The 14,334-nt window shown below is 58.0% G+C and overlaps 7 protein-coding genes across 7 annotated transcripts; 3 read left to right on the top strand and 4 right to left on the bottom strand.

Annotated features, from left to right (window-relative positions):
* Positions 1–576: 576 nt before the first annotated feature.
* A1O3_07334 (oxidoreductase) lies at positions 577–1,528 on the bottom strand (the record flags this gene model as incomplete). The annotated part of the gene is made up of 2 exons (XM_007737444.1): positions 577–1,217; positions 1,273–1,528. 2 exons carry the CDS (start codon positions 1,526–1,528, stop codon positions 577–579), a joined length of 897 nt encoding a protein of 298 aa, XP_007735634.1.
* Positions 1,529–2,041: 513 nt separating this feature from the next.
* On the bottom strand, positions 2,042–3,918 carry A1O3_07333 (uncharacterized protein; the record flags this gene model as incomplete). The annotated part of the gene is made up of 6 exons (XM_007737443.1): positions 2,042–2,308; positions 2,401–2,733; positions 2,828–3,091; positions 3,179–3,434; positions 3,492–3,710; positions 3,785–3,918. The coding sequence occupies 6 exons, from the start codon at positions 3,916–3,918 to the stop codon at positions 2,042–2,044; spliced, it is 1,473 nt and encodes a 490-aa protein (XP_007735633.1).
* Positions 3,919–4,427: 509 nt separating this feature from the next.
* Positions 4,428–6,218, bottom strand: A1O3_07332 (uncharacterized protein; the record flags this gene model as incomplete). Its single annotated transcript, XM_007737442.1, has 1 exon — positions 4,428–6,218. One exon carries the CDS (start codon positions 6,216–6,218, stop codon positions 4,428–4,430), a length of 1,791 nt encoding a protein of 596 aa, XP_007735632.1.
* A 657-nt stretch (positions 6,219–6,875) lies between these two features.
* On the top strand, positions 6,876–8,240 carry A1O3_07331 (uncharacterized protein; the record flags this gene model as incomplete). The annotated part of the gene is made up of 3 exons (XM_007737441.1): positions 6,876–7,732; positions 7,808–7,935; positions 7,999–8,240. The coding sequence occupies 3 exons, from the start codon at positions 6,876–6,878 to the stop codon at positions 8,238–8,240; spliced, it is 1,227 nt and encodes a 408-aa protein (XP_007735631.1).
* Positions 8,241–9,012: 772 nt separating this feature from the next.
* On the top strand, positions 9,013–10,623 carry A1O3_07330 (uncharacterized protein; the record flags this gene model as incomplete). The annotated part of the gene is made up of 2 exons (XM_007737440.1): positions 9,013–9,179; positions 9,267–10,623. The coding sequence occupies 2 exons, from the start codon at positions 9,013–9,015 to the stop codon at positions 10,621–10,623; spliced, it is 1,524 nt and encodes a 507-aa protein (XP_007735630.1).
* A 780-nt stretch (positions 10,624–11,403) lies between these two features.
* On the top strand, positions 11,404–12,192 carry A1O3_07329 (uncharacterized protein; the record flags this gene model as incomplete). Its single annotated transcript, XM_007737439.1, has 1 exon — positions 11,404–12,192. The coding sequence occupies one exon, from the start codon at positions 11,404–11,406 to the stop codon at positions 12,190–12,192; it is 789 nt and encodes a 262-aa protein (XP_007735629.1).
* Positions 12,193–12,299: 107 nt separating this feature from the next.
* Positions 12,300–14,120, bottom strand: A1O3_07328 (uncharacterized protein; the record flags this gene model as incomplete). Its single annotated transcript, XM_007737438.1, has 1 exon — positions 12,300–14,120. One exon carries the CDS (start codon positions 14,118–14,120, stop codon positions 12,300–12,302), a length of 1,821 nt encoding a protein of 606 aa, XP_007735628.1.
* Between the last annotated feature and the right edge of the window lie 214 nt (positions 14,121–14,334).

The following is a 14,334-nucleotide window of genomic DNA, read 5'->3' as shown; positions in this document are numbered from 1 at the left end:
GCCCTGCAGGGAAGATCTGGCAAGGCAACTCTGCGGTGCAAGGAGATGGAGGGTTGGTGTGACTCAAGACGGCGTTTGGATAGCGCTTGTTCACGACACTCACTGGGAGCAAAGGGTTTGAATCTAATCCTGCTGCTCATGTCAAATGCAGTGAATCCGCTGACAAGCAAAATTTCCCACCCGATCCACTAACAGCGCAACCACCTTTTCCACAAGGCCGCTCCGAACTAGGTGCTGTGAACGAGTAAATTCCCTGGCAGGTGTTTACTCCGAATGTCATTGGTTGCCATCTAACTGGAAGGATAATAGATTGATTTTGTCACCGGGACTGCGTCTGGAGGAACAAGGTCTAGCTCGATATATGTCGCCAGGCTGCTGAGTGACTCGAATCGGTCGAAATGGTTGCCGACAGGCTGCCGGGCGCCTGGCTCTGGTACCAGTCCGACCAGACCCTGCAGAGGATTTTTCAACAGAGATTTAGGTGTTTCTGCAACCTCCGGGGTGCAGTGAATGTGGCCATTGTAAGCTGAGAGTATCGAGTCTTTCTCTCGGTGAAGTGACCTCGCGGGTCTGGGTTCAAGGCGTCTTTTCCTTGGGTTTGATCTTCCACAGCTGGAATATCTTTGTGAAGTACCAGTCGAAAACACCGGACCAGGTATAGCCGCCAGCGAGGTAATAAACCAACCAACTCTTGTTGCCCTCCCAGATCCATTTCTTTCTGGCATCTCTCAACAGCCACCTCCACGGCCACGGTCCAGCACCGGGAAGGATCTGCTTGACGACACTCTCGGCATAAGCTTCGTTTGGCATCGCACCCTCCTGTGAATGGCCTTGACGTCGGAGGAAATTTTGTTCCACGGCCGTGTAAGCACTATTTTCCGGCAAGACACGGGTGACGTGTGCTGCGATCCTGGATTTCACGCCGCCGGTGACGATGGTGATGACCTTGACGCCGAGTGGAGCCATTTCGACTCGCAGGGTATTGGCGTACGCATGCAAGGCGGCTTTGGAAGCATTGTACACGCTTCCAAAGACATAGGGGATCACAGCCGCCAGGCTGCCTATCATCACGATGGTTCCTTTTGCCTTGATAAGAAGGGGCGAGAAGACTTGACTTAACCGCATCACGGCAAAAATATTGACGTCGAATATCTGCTTGACATGTTCGAGATTGATGTCAAGGGCTGGCATGACATAGGAAACGCCCGCGTTGTTGACTAGGTGGTTCGATCGTTAGCACAAAGAGTCTCGCGACTTGGCTCTTTCCCATACCCAGGTAGTCAAGGCCACGGCCGCCTGTCAATTGCTCAACGCTGGCTGCACATTCGCGGATGGACTTGTCATCGTCGACAACCAAGGGTAAGGTCTCAATCCCGCGTTCGGACAGACTGGTAAGCTGCTCTGTTGAACGGGCGGTGGCAAGGACTCGCAATCCTCTGTTGTGAAACGCCAGGCAGAGAGCATGACCGATCCCTCCAGGAGCACAGCCTGTGATGAGGACGGTTTTTCGCTGGTCTGTGGAAGCCATTGTCGGTGGGCTGGCAGGACAATGCAAGGCTGGAAGATGGAAGATGGAAGATGGGAGACGTACAGTAACTGGTACCACTAATAGTAAGGGACCTAAGGTACCCTAACCCTAACCCTAACCCTAACCCTAACCTATCTAGCAGGTGCCTGGTACTGTAGACATAGTACGGAGTACCCCGTACGGTGTCGCCCTCACTTCCAGCGCAGGCTGAGGCTGCGCTGCTTACCTGGTACAGGTTAGCGTTCGGTGTAGGGCTTACTGTTAGCCTAACGGTCGTACGTACATACAACGGGAAACACCTCGACACGGGCCTTAGCCCTTTGCTTCGGCGTAACTGACTGGTAGCTGGTGGCTTGGGTTCTGGTGGCTTCCGCTAGAAGCCTGCATCATTACAGTACATGGAAAAACACGGGTCATCACATAACCATTCATGGAATATTTACTAGTTGTACTATCTTGAAACCCAAATTCCCCCAGTGGCAGTTCCCCTTTTCCCACCCACCGAACAAGACCCTAGTAGATGTACCTGAAATGGTCCATTTCGCGGTCGGTGCGATCGTCCTCGAGCTCGGTGGCAAGCGCCTGGTCCTCGACGGGCCCGCTGATGCGATCCTTCTTCTTGTTGCACCAGATGAGGTAAAGGCGCAGGGCGAAGGTTGCAAGGATGGTGACACAGAAGCAGACCAGCATGGCGGCAAAGCCGGAAGGGTAGTTGGGGGCCTCGGAGTCAAAGAACAGCTGGGGACCGACGATGTTTCCAACGCAGTATGCGACGAACGACTATTGTTGTTTAAAAAGTCCAAGTTAGCCATGCTATCTGATAATGCTGGAAGGATTTTTGGGTGAATTTTGGGGTTTTTAAAAAAACATACCATGGCGTTGACGGTCGTCTTCTTGGTGATGCCTGCGTTGTTGGACGTGTTCATCACCAGGATCATGGGGAAGTTGGTCGTGTAGGCCGACAGGAGACAGTAGCCCGAGTAGCGAGCCCAGATGTTGGAGTTGTCCAGTTGTCGGATGACGACGGCCCCGATCAGGCCAATGGTCGAGCCAGCCATCATGAAGTACGTGCGACTGTTGGGCAGGTAGGTGCTGCCGATGGTGACGACGAGGACGAAGAAGCCCTGGAAGGCAGTGACAATCATGTTGACCAGGAAGGTCTCGTTGACGCTGAAGCCGAAGCCGTGGATGACGATGGCCGCAAACTAACAATCAAACAACAGCGTCAGTGGCTGAAAACGCCGTTTTGTTGCGGGCTGGACCAGCTGGGGAGCCTCGGGGGGGGGAAATTCAACTCACGTTGCTGATGCCGCCGTTGGGGATGTTGGTGGCGAGCATGAGAAGGGCCGTGAACCAGGCCTTGGGGTCGCACAAGGCCTCCCAGAACTGGTCCATCTTCCACTTGTTGTGCTTGACGCCCGTCGAGTCGGCGTTGATGCGGAGCACGGCCTTGGGCCGATCCTCCGGGCGGAAGAACCACGCCTTTCCCGGCGCGTCGGGGAGGATGAAGAACATGACGGCGCCCCACACCACAGTCAGGCCGCCAAAGGTCAGGAAGACAATCTGTCCAAGTCAGGTGCGTCAGTGGCTGTTTTCTCGGCTGTGCGGAGGCGGAGGCTGGTGAGTAGACCTCGGGACAGATAGGCTCACCTTCCAGGCCGGGTAAGAGTGGATGTGCCCGAAGGCGTACATGAGCGGTCCGGCAAAGAAGCCGGAGACGATGTTGCCCAAGAACCAGACCCCGGTTCGCAGCGGCTGCTCGGATCGCTTGTACCACAGCGAGACGATGATACTGAATCCCGGCGCGACGGCTGCCTCCATGAAGCCGAGGAAGAAACGGGTGGCGATGAGTCCCGACGAGTTCTTGGTGGCCGCCATGCACATCAGGACGGCTCCCCACAACAGCCTTGGAGACGAATGTGTGAGTCATGGCCAGCCATACCAGCGACGGGGTGTGACTTACACCGAGACGGACATGAACTTGCCAATTGGCAGGCGAACAATGATGAAGGCGATGGGCCCCGAGGCCGCAAGGTATCCGAAGTTGAACACGCTCGACGCCCACGAGTAGTCCTGGCCCTGGAGATGGAGGTCGGAGCGCAGCCCGAGGATGGCCGCGTTGGCCATGGTGGACTTGTCGAGGTATTGGAACATGTAGGTGACGAAGAGAACCGGCAGCAACCTGGCCAGTCTGGGGTCAGCACGGGCTGAGCTGAGGCTGTAACTATTGTTTTGGGGGAGGGTTCAGCCACCTACCACATGTCTGCGCGGCGGAGAAGCCTGCGGTCCTCCGCCGGCGACAGGGCCTCGGAGGCCGCCACGGCCTCGAACGAGGCCTCCTTCTGCATCAAGACGTCGGCCACCTTGGTCTTGTCCTCGATGTCGGCCATGGATGCGAAGGTGGTGGTGGCGTGATATAGATTGATCCTCCGCGACGTCGCGCCTGATCTGATGATATATGTGTGTGGTTGGCGCCGGTGACAGCCGCTGTTTCTGCAACAGGAGTTTTCTCAGATGTGTGTTGTTCCAGACCCCGAGCTCGACGACTCTTCTTATACCGCTTCTCGCGGGACTTGTAAGGGGACAAGGAGTCCCCAAAACTAGCGGACTTGAGTTTAGAGCATGGACCCATGGGTATCTAGATATCTCTCTATCTTGTCCTTCTACGCCATGCCTGATAAGCCACTGATAATACACTCTTGGACGGGGCCCACAGCCATTCCACAAGAGACCTGATGAAGTTATCAACCGCCAAAAGCAAAATCGCAAATAGCCGACCTGGTGGGCCCCCCCCGCCGGTCGGCAAATTCGGGGCCTGGATCTAGACCCGAGAAGAATTCTCTCCCTCTCTCTGAGTCGCACGACGTCTTCTCTCTGAGAAGGGCCGTGGGGCCCACCGTCAAATGACAAACTTGTCGATGTTGCTTTCGGCGAGGACATCCAGGTAACTCTGTCGTGGAACGCCGTCCGCATCTTCAGCCTGGCTGGCCCTCAACAATACGGCGTACGCCCTCCGGTAGTTCTCGCCGCGCTGGCGCAGCCGCGAGAAGCGGGTCAAGATCCAATCGCGATGCACGAGATCGGTCGTCTCGAGCGCGGCGATGAACAGAGGCCAGGCGATGCGCGCCATGGCGTCGTCGCCCTCGTCCGCGTAGGCCCGGTACGCCAGCACCATGATCTGCTGCAGGGCGTCGAGCTGGCCGGTCTCGGGCGGCGAGTGGCGCCGTGTGATGCGGAAGTAACAGGTGACGACGGCGTGGTAGTACGGGATGATGAACCTCAGGTTGCTGATGAACCTCTTCTCTCTGCCCGTGGCCGAGCGGAAGTCCAGCCGCGGCGCCACCTCGACGAGCTCCGAGTACTTCTCGCCGACGACGCGCAACGCACGGGCGGCGTTCTGGGCCAGGTCGCCGAAGGTCGCCTCGTCGTCTTGGGCCCGATGCGCCGCGGCCAGCTGGGAGATGATGAAGCGGAGCTGGCCGATCTGGCCGTAAAAGTAAAACGACTCCCGGTTCTCGAGGTCCTCGAGCAGCTGCTCCTGCGGGTAGGCGGCGCCCCAGATGGTCGAGCTCGTCAAGGCCGAGTAGCGGTGGATGCAGGCGAAGCCCCGGAGTCGCGACACGGTCGGGTCTTCGGCCAGGCCGCCCATCACCTCGCCGAGGGACTGGTTGAAGTCGCCGCCGAATCCGAAGAAGGCGGCGCCCGCGTCCAGGAAGGAGATCCAGACGATCAGGCGACCGCTGAACGGCGAGATGCCCCACCGGTTGACGGGGGACTGATCGAGGAACGACGACCGGGTGATGAACTCCTCGTCCCGGTCCGGGAGGGCGTGCAGGGTCTTCAGGTTCCCCAGCCTCGACCGCAAGACCGACGCGGCCCCGATGAGATGGGTGTTGAGTCCCTCGCCCCAGCCGTCGCCAAACTTTTGCTCGTAGATGATCATGAGCCACAGGGTGGCCAGGGTCGCGTCCAGGAGGGACGACTCGCTCGTGTCGTGGATGGCGTGGGCGAGAAGCCTCATGCTCGTCCCGTAGTGCCGGGCGCCGGCCACGCGCAGCTGATGACCCAGCTCCTCCGTCTGGGACGTGGCTTGATAGGAAAGCTGGAGAGAGCCTAGGGCACAGATCATGTGGAGAACCATAGGTCGAGACTTTGCAATCCCCCAGATGATGGTGGGCATCGAGTACTGCGCGTCCTTGCTGTCGACGGTGCCGCCGATGACGGTGCGATAGCAGTCGATGGCCTCGCGTTCCGCCGGTCCGACGATGGAGAGACAGCTGGGAGACAGCCCCTCGACCAGCAACGGGTCGTAGGAACAGTCAGTCTCGATGTGGCCGCCGTCGCCGTCTCGCGGCGTGGGGGGTAAGGTGTGCCAGGGCACTGGGGTTGCCGGCGCCGCATGCTCGACCGGCGCGGGTTCCTGGCCTTGGGTCGTCGAGGGCGTGACTGGGTCGATGGACGCCGACGCCGTCGCCGACCGTGTGTCGTCTGCTGCAGCCTGAGCCTGGGCCTTGGGCGGATGTCGCCTGGTGTACCTCTTGCGCGGCCGGTAGCTGTAGTCGCAGTGCAGGGCGAGACGGGTGCAGCGCTGGCACTCTGGACGCGCCTCGTCACACTTGACCTTCTTGTCCCGGCAAGTCCAGCAACCATTTCGAGACCGGCCTGCCCGCTCTTGGTCCCTCCCGGCCATGTGACATGCTATCGCGGCGCGCGGCGGCGTGCTGTGGTCGATATCGAGCCGGTCGTAGAGCAGAGGGGGTCATTTGGCGAGGGCTTAGGGGCTGGTTTCGCACAACAAGGAGAAAGCGTTGTCAGCCGAGCAGAGCGGAATAGCCCGACGAAACATTAGAATTAGGCGCCTATCAAGCGGCGTGATGAATTGCCGGCCACCACGAGGCGGGGCAGGCGGTGGCGGTGGCGGAATAAGATTGGATAGGGGATGCTGTATCGGCTCCTCCACCGGCATCTCACTCGGTCAGTAAATTGCCGACCGGGGCGAAATTGCCGACCGGGCGCTGTTGCCCAGCTTCTCGGAGCATCTGGTGGGCCTAAGGAGCCCAAGAGGAATATGATTCGGTATTTCACTGAGGAGCCTGAGCCCAGGGCAAATCAGCTTCGTACCAGTCAGGCGGTACCGACTGGGAATTTGGCGGCCGGCTAAAGGCACGACAAAGCTGCTTGGGAGTCAGAGATATCTACCTAGAACTCAACAAACACCAAGCTTTCATGCGCGTGGCCATGGCCCCTTGCCAGCACCCGTCCCAAAACCCCCCATGCCTGTGAGACCATCTCTCAGCGCCCAACCTACTTTCCCGGTAGAAACCAAGGCACAAGAAAACAGTCCACCATGGTCAGCATCAGCGACGCCCGCGGCACCATCTCCACAGCCATCGACAACGACGATGGCGGACTGCGCGCGCTGAACCTGGACATCCATAGCCACCCGGAAACGGCGTACGAGGAGCGCCACGCCCACGATGCCATCTGCGCGTTTCTCGAGGCGCGGGGCTTCACGGTCAAGCGCCACACGTACGGCCTCGAGACATCTTTCGAGGCCACCGTCGGTCAGGGAGGCCGCCTGGTCGTCTTCTGTGCCGAGTACGACGCCCTGCCCGGCATCGGCCACGGCTGCGGACACAACTTGATCGCCACCAGCTCGATTGCCGCCTTTGTCGGCCTGGCCACGGCCGTGGTCAAGGCCGGCGTCGCTGGCCGCGTCAGGCTCCTCGGCACGCCCGCCGAGGAGGGCGGCGGCGGCAAGGCCAAGCTCATTGACGCCGGGGCCTTCGACGACGACATTGTCGGGGCTATCATGGCTCATCCGGCATCCCAACACATGTTCCAGCCCGGATTCCAAGGGATCGCCGGGTTCCGCACCATCGCCAGCCACAAGCTCCGCGTCGAGTACCACGGACGAGGGGCGCATGCCGGTGGTGAGCCCTGGAAGGGCCTCAACGCCCTGGACGCCGCCGTCGCGGCTTACAACGGCATCTCCATGCTCCGGCAGCACATCAAGCCCGACGAGAGGATCCACGGTGTCATCGAGAAGGGCGGCGAGGTGCCCAACGTCATCCCCCACTATACCCGCATGAATTGGTACGTCAGGAGCCCGACCGTGGCCTCCGGCGACCTTCTCCTGGCCAGGGTAAAGGCGTGCCTCGAAGCGGCAGCGACTACCGCGGGGTGCACGATGAATTATATCTTGTGAGTCCAGGCCCCCCGCGCAGCCCCCATGATGGCGGACGATTGTTTGCCGTTGCTGATGGCGCTGTTTCCTAGTGCCCCTACGTACGAGGATCTCCTGATCGTCGACAGCCTCTGCGCGGCCTACTCTGACGAGATGGCGGCGCTGGGTCGCAGTGTCCAAGTCAAGCAGATCGAGGCCGGGACGATATCGACCGACATGGGTAAGCAAAGTCTCATCTGTTCGAGTGCGGGGCGCCACGAGGGCTAATACAGCTGGGTAATAGGCAATGTGTCACACAAGATCCCCAGCTTCCATGGCGTCTTCGGGATCCCCTGCGACAAAGACGTGCCTGGCCACGATGTCCGGTTCGCCGCGGCCGCGGAGAAGGGACAGGCCCACACGGAATGTGTGCTGAGCGGAAAGGCCATGGCGATGCTGGGGTGGAAACTGCTCACTGACGATGCCTTCGCCGCGGCGGTAAGGCGAGATTTTGAAGAGGCACTGGAGAAGGCGGCTGAAGGATAGACCACTGTAACCTGGACACTGCAATATCATTAGGGCACGATACCATGTGTGGCATTAAAAATGAACGTGAGCGGAACACAGCGACCGGAGCAACTGGGATGCATCATGTCCTGCTTTCCATATCTTGGTAGAATCGCTTTGGCATCAAAAGATCTGGGGTTTCCTTTTTCATGACAACACAGCAGTAGTAACAGTAGTAGTCACCTAGTAGTGGTAACAGAGCCTCAGGGGATAGCTGCCCGTGTGCCTCGCGAAAAGGGGAACTTGCCGGCGCCTGAGGCCCCTGATCAGACACAAGAGTACACCCACATCTATATCATCATTACGCCCCTATCTACGGATCCGCTGGCCCCACGGCAGTCGGGGGGTCTGTCTCCTCTGTAGTCCAAGGCTCGGGGGCGGGATCTGGCCACAGAGACAGAGACGTGGGAGATTTACCGATCGCCTATTTGGCACTCCGTCCGTCCAGCCAGCCGGCTGAAGCCAGCCATTGCGGCCACAGGCTTGGGAGAGCTACCAAGTGGTAATGGGTTTCTTGTTCTAGCCGACATCCGGATTCCCTGTTCGGGACTTTTGCCTGCTTTATTCAACTTACGGGGCCCTTCGTGGCCAAGCCAAAAGACGGCTGCTGCGGCCAGACCATCTCCTATTAAAAAGAAACATACGGCGTGTGCGATTTCCTGTCCAGCGTTGCGTGCCCTCTCTGCGCATCGGCATCTACCTTCACGCCGTCGTCGTAGTTGTCAACCCACGTGTTTTTGTCCTGTTGATCATGGAGCGACTCGAGAGAGCGTCAACCGAGAATGCCGGCCAGCCTTTCTCTACAGTGAAAAGCCACAGCGTTGCGGCCGCGGCACCACTGTCCGACGACACTGACCTCGTTGACTTCATGGGCGATAACGACCCCCATCATCCGTATAATTGGACGCGGAGAAGAAAGTGAGATCTGCCGCCGCCCTTTCCTCCCATCCCCTCACGTTAAATAAAAGCGACCCCGGGTGTTAATCATTGGGACATCAAATATAGGATGCTGACCAGCGCCGTCCTGGCAGTCTCGACATTCATCGTCGCGCTCAGCTCGGCCCTGTTCTCCGCCGCCGTTGGCCCGTTTGCCGCCCACTTTGGCGTGTCGCACGAGGTCGGGACGCTGGGCGTGTCGCTCTACGTGCTCGGCTTCGCGACCGGCCCGATCTTCTGGGCGCCCTTCTCTGAGATCAAGGGCCGGTGGTCTCCCATCGTCCTCGGCATGGCGGGCTTCTCCATCTTCGGGCTGGGCGTCGCCTCGGGCAAGGACGTCCAGACGGTGCTGATCTGCCGCTTCTGGTGCGGCATCTTCGGGGCCTCTCCCATGACCGTCGTGGCCGGCGTCTTCGCCGACATGTTCGACGGCCGGTCCAGAGGCGCGGCCACCACGGTCTTCTCCATGACCATCTTGATGGGCCCGACCATGGCGCCCTTTGTCGGCGGCTTCATTGTCGAGTCCTCGCTCGGTTGGAGGTGGGTCGGCTGGATCTCCAGTATCGCGGGCTTCACGAGTCTGCTGCTCGACTGCATTCTGCTTGAGGAGACCTTCGGGCCCTGCATCCTCCAACGGAGAGCCGCCCGGCTACGGATCGAGACGGGCAACTGGGCTCTTCACTCCGCCCACGATTGCGTCCAGTTAGATGTTCGGACGTTCTTGTCCGAGTACCTCTTGCGGCCCTTCCGACTCCTCTTCACCGAGCCGCTGGTCTTTCTCATCTCGCTGTATCTTGCGTTCGTGTACGGTCTCGTCTACCTCTTCCTCACCGCCTACCCGATGGTGTTCCAGGGGGTCCACGGCATGAGCCCGGGCGTTGGCGGACTGGGATACCTCGGCATGGTGGTCGGCATCATCGTGGGCGGCCTGTATCTCATTGTCATTGTACAGCCCAGCTACCGACGCAAGCTCGCAGCCAACAACAACATCGCCCTGCCTGAGTGGCGTCTGCAGCCGGCCATCGCCGGGGCCGTCTCTTTCGCCGTGGGCATTCTCTGGTTCGGATGGACGGGCTACCGAGAGGACATCCACTGGATCTTGCCCGCGCTCTCTGGGATCCTGACGGGTCTGGGCATCATCGTCATCTTCCAACAGCTCGGAAACTACCTCATCGACGTATATCTGCCCGTGGCGGCCTCCGTCTTCGCCGGGAGCGCCGTCATCCGCTCGCTCTGCGGTGCTGGCTTTCCGCTCTTCGCCAAGGCCATGTTTCAGAGTTTGGGCATCAACTACGCCTCGACGGTGCTGGGTGGAGTGGCGGTTCTGGGCATTCCCATCCCGGTGGCCTTCTACTTGCGCGGGGCGGCATTGCGGTCAAAGACACAGATGAAGACGTGCCTGAGTGATGCCTCGGAGGAGCTCTAGATTGGGGCCTTTGTCAATACACTGTTGATTGCTCCGGGACCGTGCGAATTTGTTGACCGTACCTGTATACTATGGCGGGACGTCGCCACTGATGAAAACTTGCATGATGGAAGGAAAAGCAGCGGGTGCCATTCACACCGCGTTAGTTGAAGCTGATAGTATTATGCAATCTCAAAATACGGTGTTTGACACAGTGCGTGGTCGAGATGATGAGCGTCTGCCGGGTGGAATTATCTGGTCACGTGCCATCTCCGCCAGGCATCCACGTCCCCCACAGCCCATTCCAGAGGAGAAAGCCGCACCGTCCGGTGTCGCCCCTCACTTCCAACGCAGCCACAGCGCAGCCGGGCAGAGACTGCGCTGCTTTCTCCACTGCAGCCCACGTCAGTGCCCCGCCTTCCCAGGCCCTGAGGCCCTTAAGTCTAAGGAGCTAGTCTCCCGTCCGCCTAAACTAAGCTGATCAACAGGGACCTAAGGACCAGTGACGCAGCATCTCTCACCTGCTCGTCGATCAACTGATATGCCTGCGCTGCGCTGCGCTGCCCAGGGCCAGGACTGGGCACTGGCACCTACCAGGTATACTCCTGACATTATTGCTGCGACTTCATCTCAGCCATTCTCAACCTGACGCAAGATATCTCCTGCATTACTTTATGATAATAAGGTCGTACAGACCTCCTCGCATTCTGTCATTGGAAACCCCGTCTTACCTCTTCCGCACTTCAGCCTCACCATTCTCCCCGAGCCAGAAGCCTTTTGGACTTCGGGCAGCTCTCCATCATGTCGAATCTAACCACCGTCACCACTTCGCCAGACAAGGCCTTTCTGGACACCTTCATCTCCCTCCTCTCGCGGTCCTACCTGGCCACCCCGCTCACCACGGCCTTCATCACCGAAATCGACAACACCCCTCCCACCGCCAACCCTGCCCATGTCATTACCCCCGAGCGGCTGACCCAGCACTTTACGCTAGGCATCACCGCCGCGGCGCAGAGTAATGTTGTACTGATTGAGGCGGGTGGCTTCACTGCCGCGGCGCTATGGGAACCGCCTGACTTCTGTGGGATACCCCCCTCTCAGGCCCGTCGAAATCCCGGCCCCATCCTCCAGGAGTTCCGTAGTAACGCACGAAGACTGAAGGCAAGGCATCTCTCCCTGCCCGACCAAGGCCCCAGAAGCTACGACCAACCCGCCGCCCCGAGCCAGTCGTCTGGCGCCCCGTCCGAAGACCCCTACCCGGCGGACTTCAACAAGGACGTGGATTTCGAAACTCGTCCATTCTACCACCTTGCCATGCTCGCCAGAGACCCTGATGCAGAACCAGATAAAGCCTTGGCAGCGCTCAAGGCCTGCATGGACCCCTTCTTGAAGAAGGCCAAGGAGGAGGATGTGCCCGTGTGGTTGGAGACGGCCAGTGAGTCCTCGAAGAAGGAGTATGAGGACTTGGGCTTTAGAGTATGTGAAGAGGTGGTGATTGGCAGTGGAAGGGTGAATGCCAAGGGGTGGCCTGAGGAAGGGGGTGAGGGAGTCAAGACTTGGGCTTTGATGTATGATAACCATCTAAATTGATTTGCAGTCGATTTGCCATATGAATATTTGAAGATATAGTCCGGAATGGCCGGTGCGGTGCGCCTTGCAACATATGGTCAGATATAGTGGTCTACGTCTGAACGGTGTCAACAGTTGTCCGCCCAATTTGTCCTAACCCACTTCGCGATAAGAGTTGTCATATTATCGTCAGGCGCATATTTGTCCACATCTTCGTCGGAATAGTTGAGACCTAAGAACCTCAACCCTAGCAGGATCCACGGCTGAATGAACTCATTGAACACGACATCCACCACTTCATCCTTCAAGTCAATATCTCGCGGGTTGACCACCGACTGGATGCAGTTTGGCACGCGGTAAAACGATATGGGCGAATGGATGGTGTCGTCCCCGTCGTCACCTGCATCGTCCACTGTAGTGTAGCCGGGAGTAAGGGCTCTGTCGACGGATCCTAAGATCGGAGTCTGGCTGTTGCCGAATGGGTGGTCCGGTGGCAATTGCTCCGGAACAACAATATCTTCCGGTATACCCAGTTGGTGGGGAGGAGACATCTTCCATGCCGCCAGCGAAGGGTCGGAGGTTTCGAATATCTCGCCGGCTCTGTTCAAGAGGAAAATGAGCTTCCGCGCTCTATTGTAGGGCACGTCTTTGAGATAGTGGAAACCGCTGGTGAAAGGACACACGATAAATGTAGAGTCCTTGGTGAAAGGGCCTTTGAAAATATCAAAGCGAATGGCTCCCGTATTGGATATGATCAGTCTTGGTCGATCGCCACGCCGGGTATCGTTCACAACGCCGGGAAACACGTGCTCTTCGAGCCAGCTGAAGATGCTGCTGTTACTGGGATATTTGGCGCGGCTCATCCATAGATCTCTCTTTGCGCATCCGAATGTCTCATCAAGGCTGAGCGCGTCTCGAGCCTCCTCGATGGCTTTGGTAATGTTTCGACCTCGCTCAGAATGGAAGGTCGACGCGTTATGGCCGGAGTGATGATACAGGGAATAAAGGTTGTTGTCGATAAATCTTCGAAAGAAAGTTGGCGAAGTGTTGGCGCTGTTTTTCGAGGAGAGGCCATCGATGGATTGGAATCCAATGGTCTCCATGAATCGGCCGCTCGCCAGACCGTACGACTTGCTGTCGAACTTGTGGTAGTCGCGGATGTGATAGTGTCCGCCGAAGAACTGAATAGGTGTATCCCATTGGACTGAGCGAATAGCCCTAAAGATCATGTCGAACTCTTCGGAGCGGACTGCAGAATGTCCAATGACCACAAACAAGTCAATGTCCCGGTCACGGATAGCTTGCTGAAACCAATCTTCTTGTATGGTTTGTTCCACCCTCTGTACAATTGTGTTGTTGTAGTTTCGGTCAAAATTATATAAAAATCCGAATGCCATGATTCGTATTCCTTGCAGTCTTGTGGTGAACTTTTTGTATCTAGGTGCCAGAGGGACAACCTCTCCGGTGGTAGGATTGAGGATGTCAATGTTCGAGGCCAGGTAGCTGTCTGCGTATGCAGGAGCGGTGATCAAGTATTCATTCTCGGATGAGTTCTGCTGATATAGCTCATGGTTGCCGGAGCAGATAATGTCCATATGTTGCGCGCGGAAGATGTCGAACGTGAACAGGCCTTTGGGGTCGGAAGCGTCATACAATCCGTTTCCCTCAATGCGATCACCGGTATCAATCAACAGCAAGTCTCGTCCTTCTCCTTCCAGCTTCTCTCTTAATCGCGCAGCAAAGTCAACGTAATCGCCCCAGTCTGCACTAAACGACGGCTCAAGCAAATGCCCAGCATGCCAGCCGTGTGTGTCTGTGGTGTGTAAGAAGTTGAGCTGACCGTATTTCAGGTCGCGTAGAGGGGCCTCGAGAGGTTCGGGTGCATTTGGCTGCGCTGCGAAGGCATGCGATGCCAGCAACGCAAAGGCGAGCCATGATCGCGAGACCATGATTCAACAATGGTGATTTCGATTCCAGGAGCCTAGAGGCTTCTAACAAAGAGCAATCGGAGTGTGAGACCCATTCCCACCCGCAGAAGAAGCCCTCCCGCACTGGCTCATGTGAGGACGTTGTCTCTGTTCGTCGTCTCTGAATGCCGTCGATGGTCGTTTGGGGCAAACTTGCCAAGCACCCGCTCGGGGTTGAATATCCCTGAAACCCGAG

The sequence above is a fragment of the Capronia epimyces genome (genome assembly GCF_000585565.1).
Source record: "Capronia epimyces CBS 606.96 chromosome Unknown aczIQ-supercont1.6, whole genome shotgun sequence".
Classification (NCBI taxonomy): Eukaryota; Fungi; Ascomycota; class Eurotiomycetes; order Chaetothyriales; family Herpotrichiellaceae; genus Capronia; species Capronia epimyces.
Note: the sequence above shows the minus strand (reverse complement) of the source record. Positions and strands in the feature narration are given on the sequence as shown.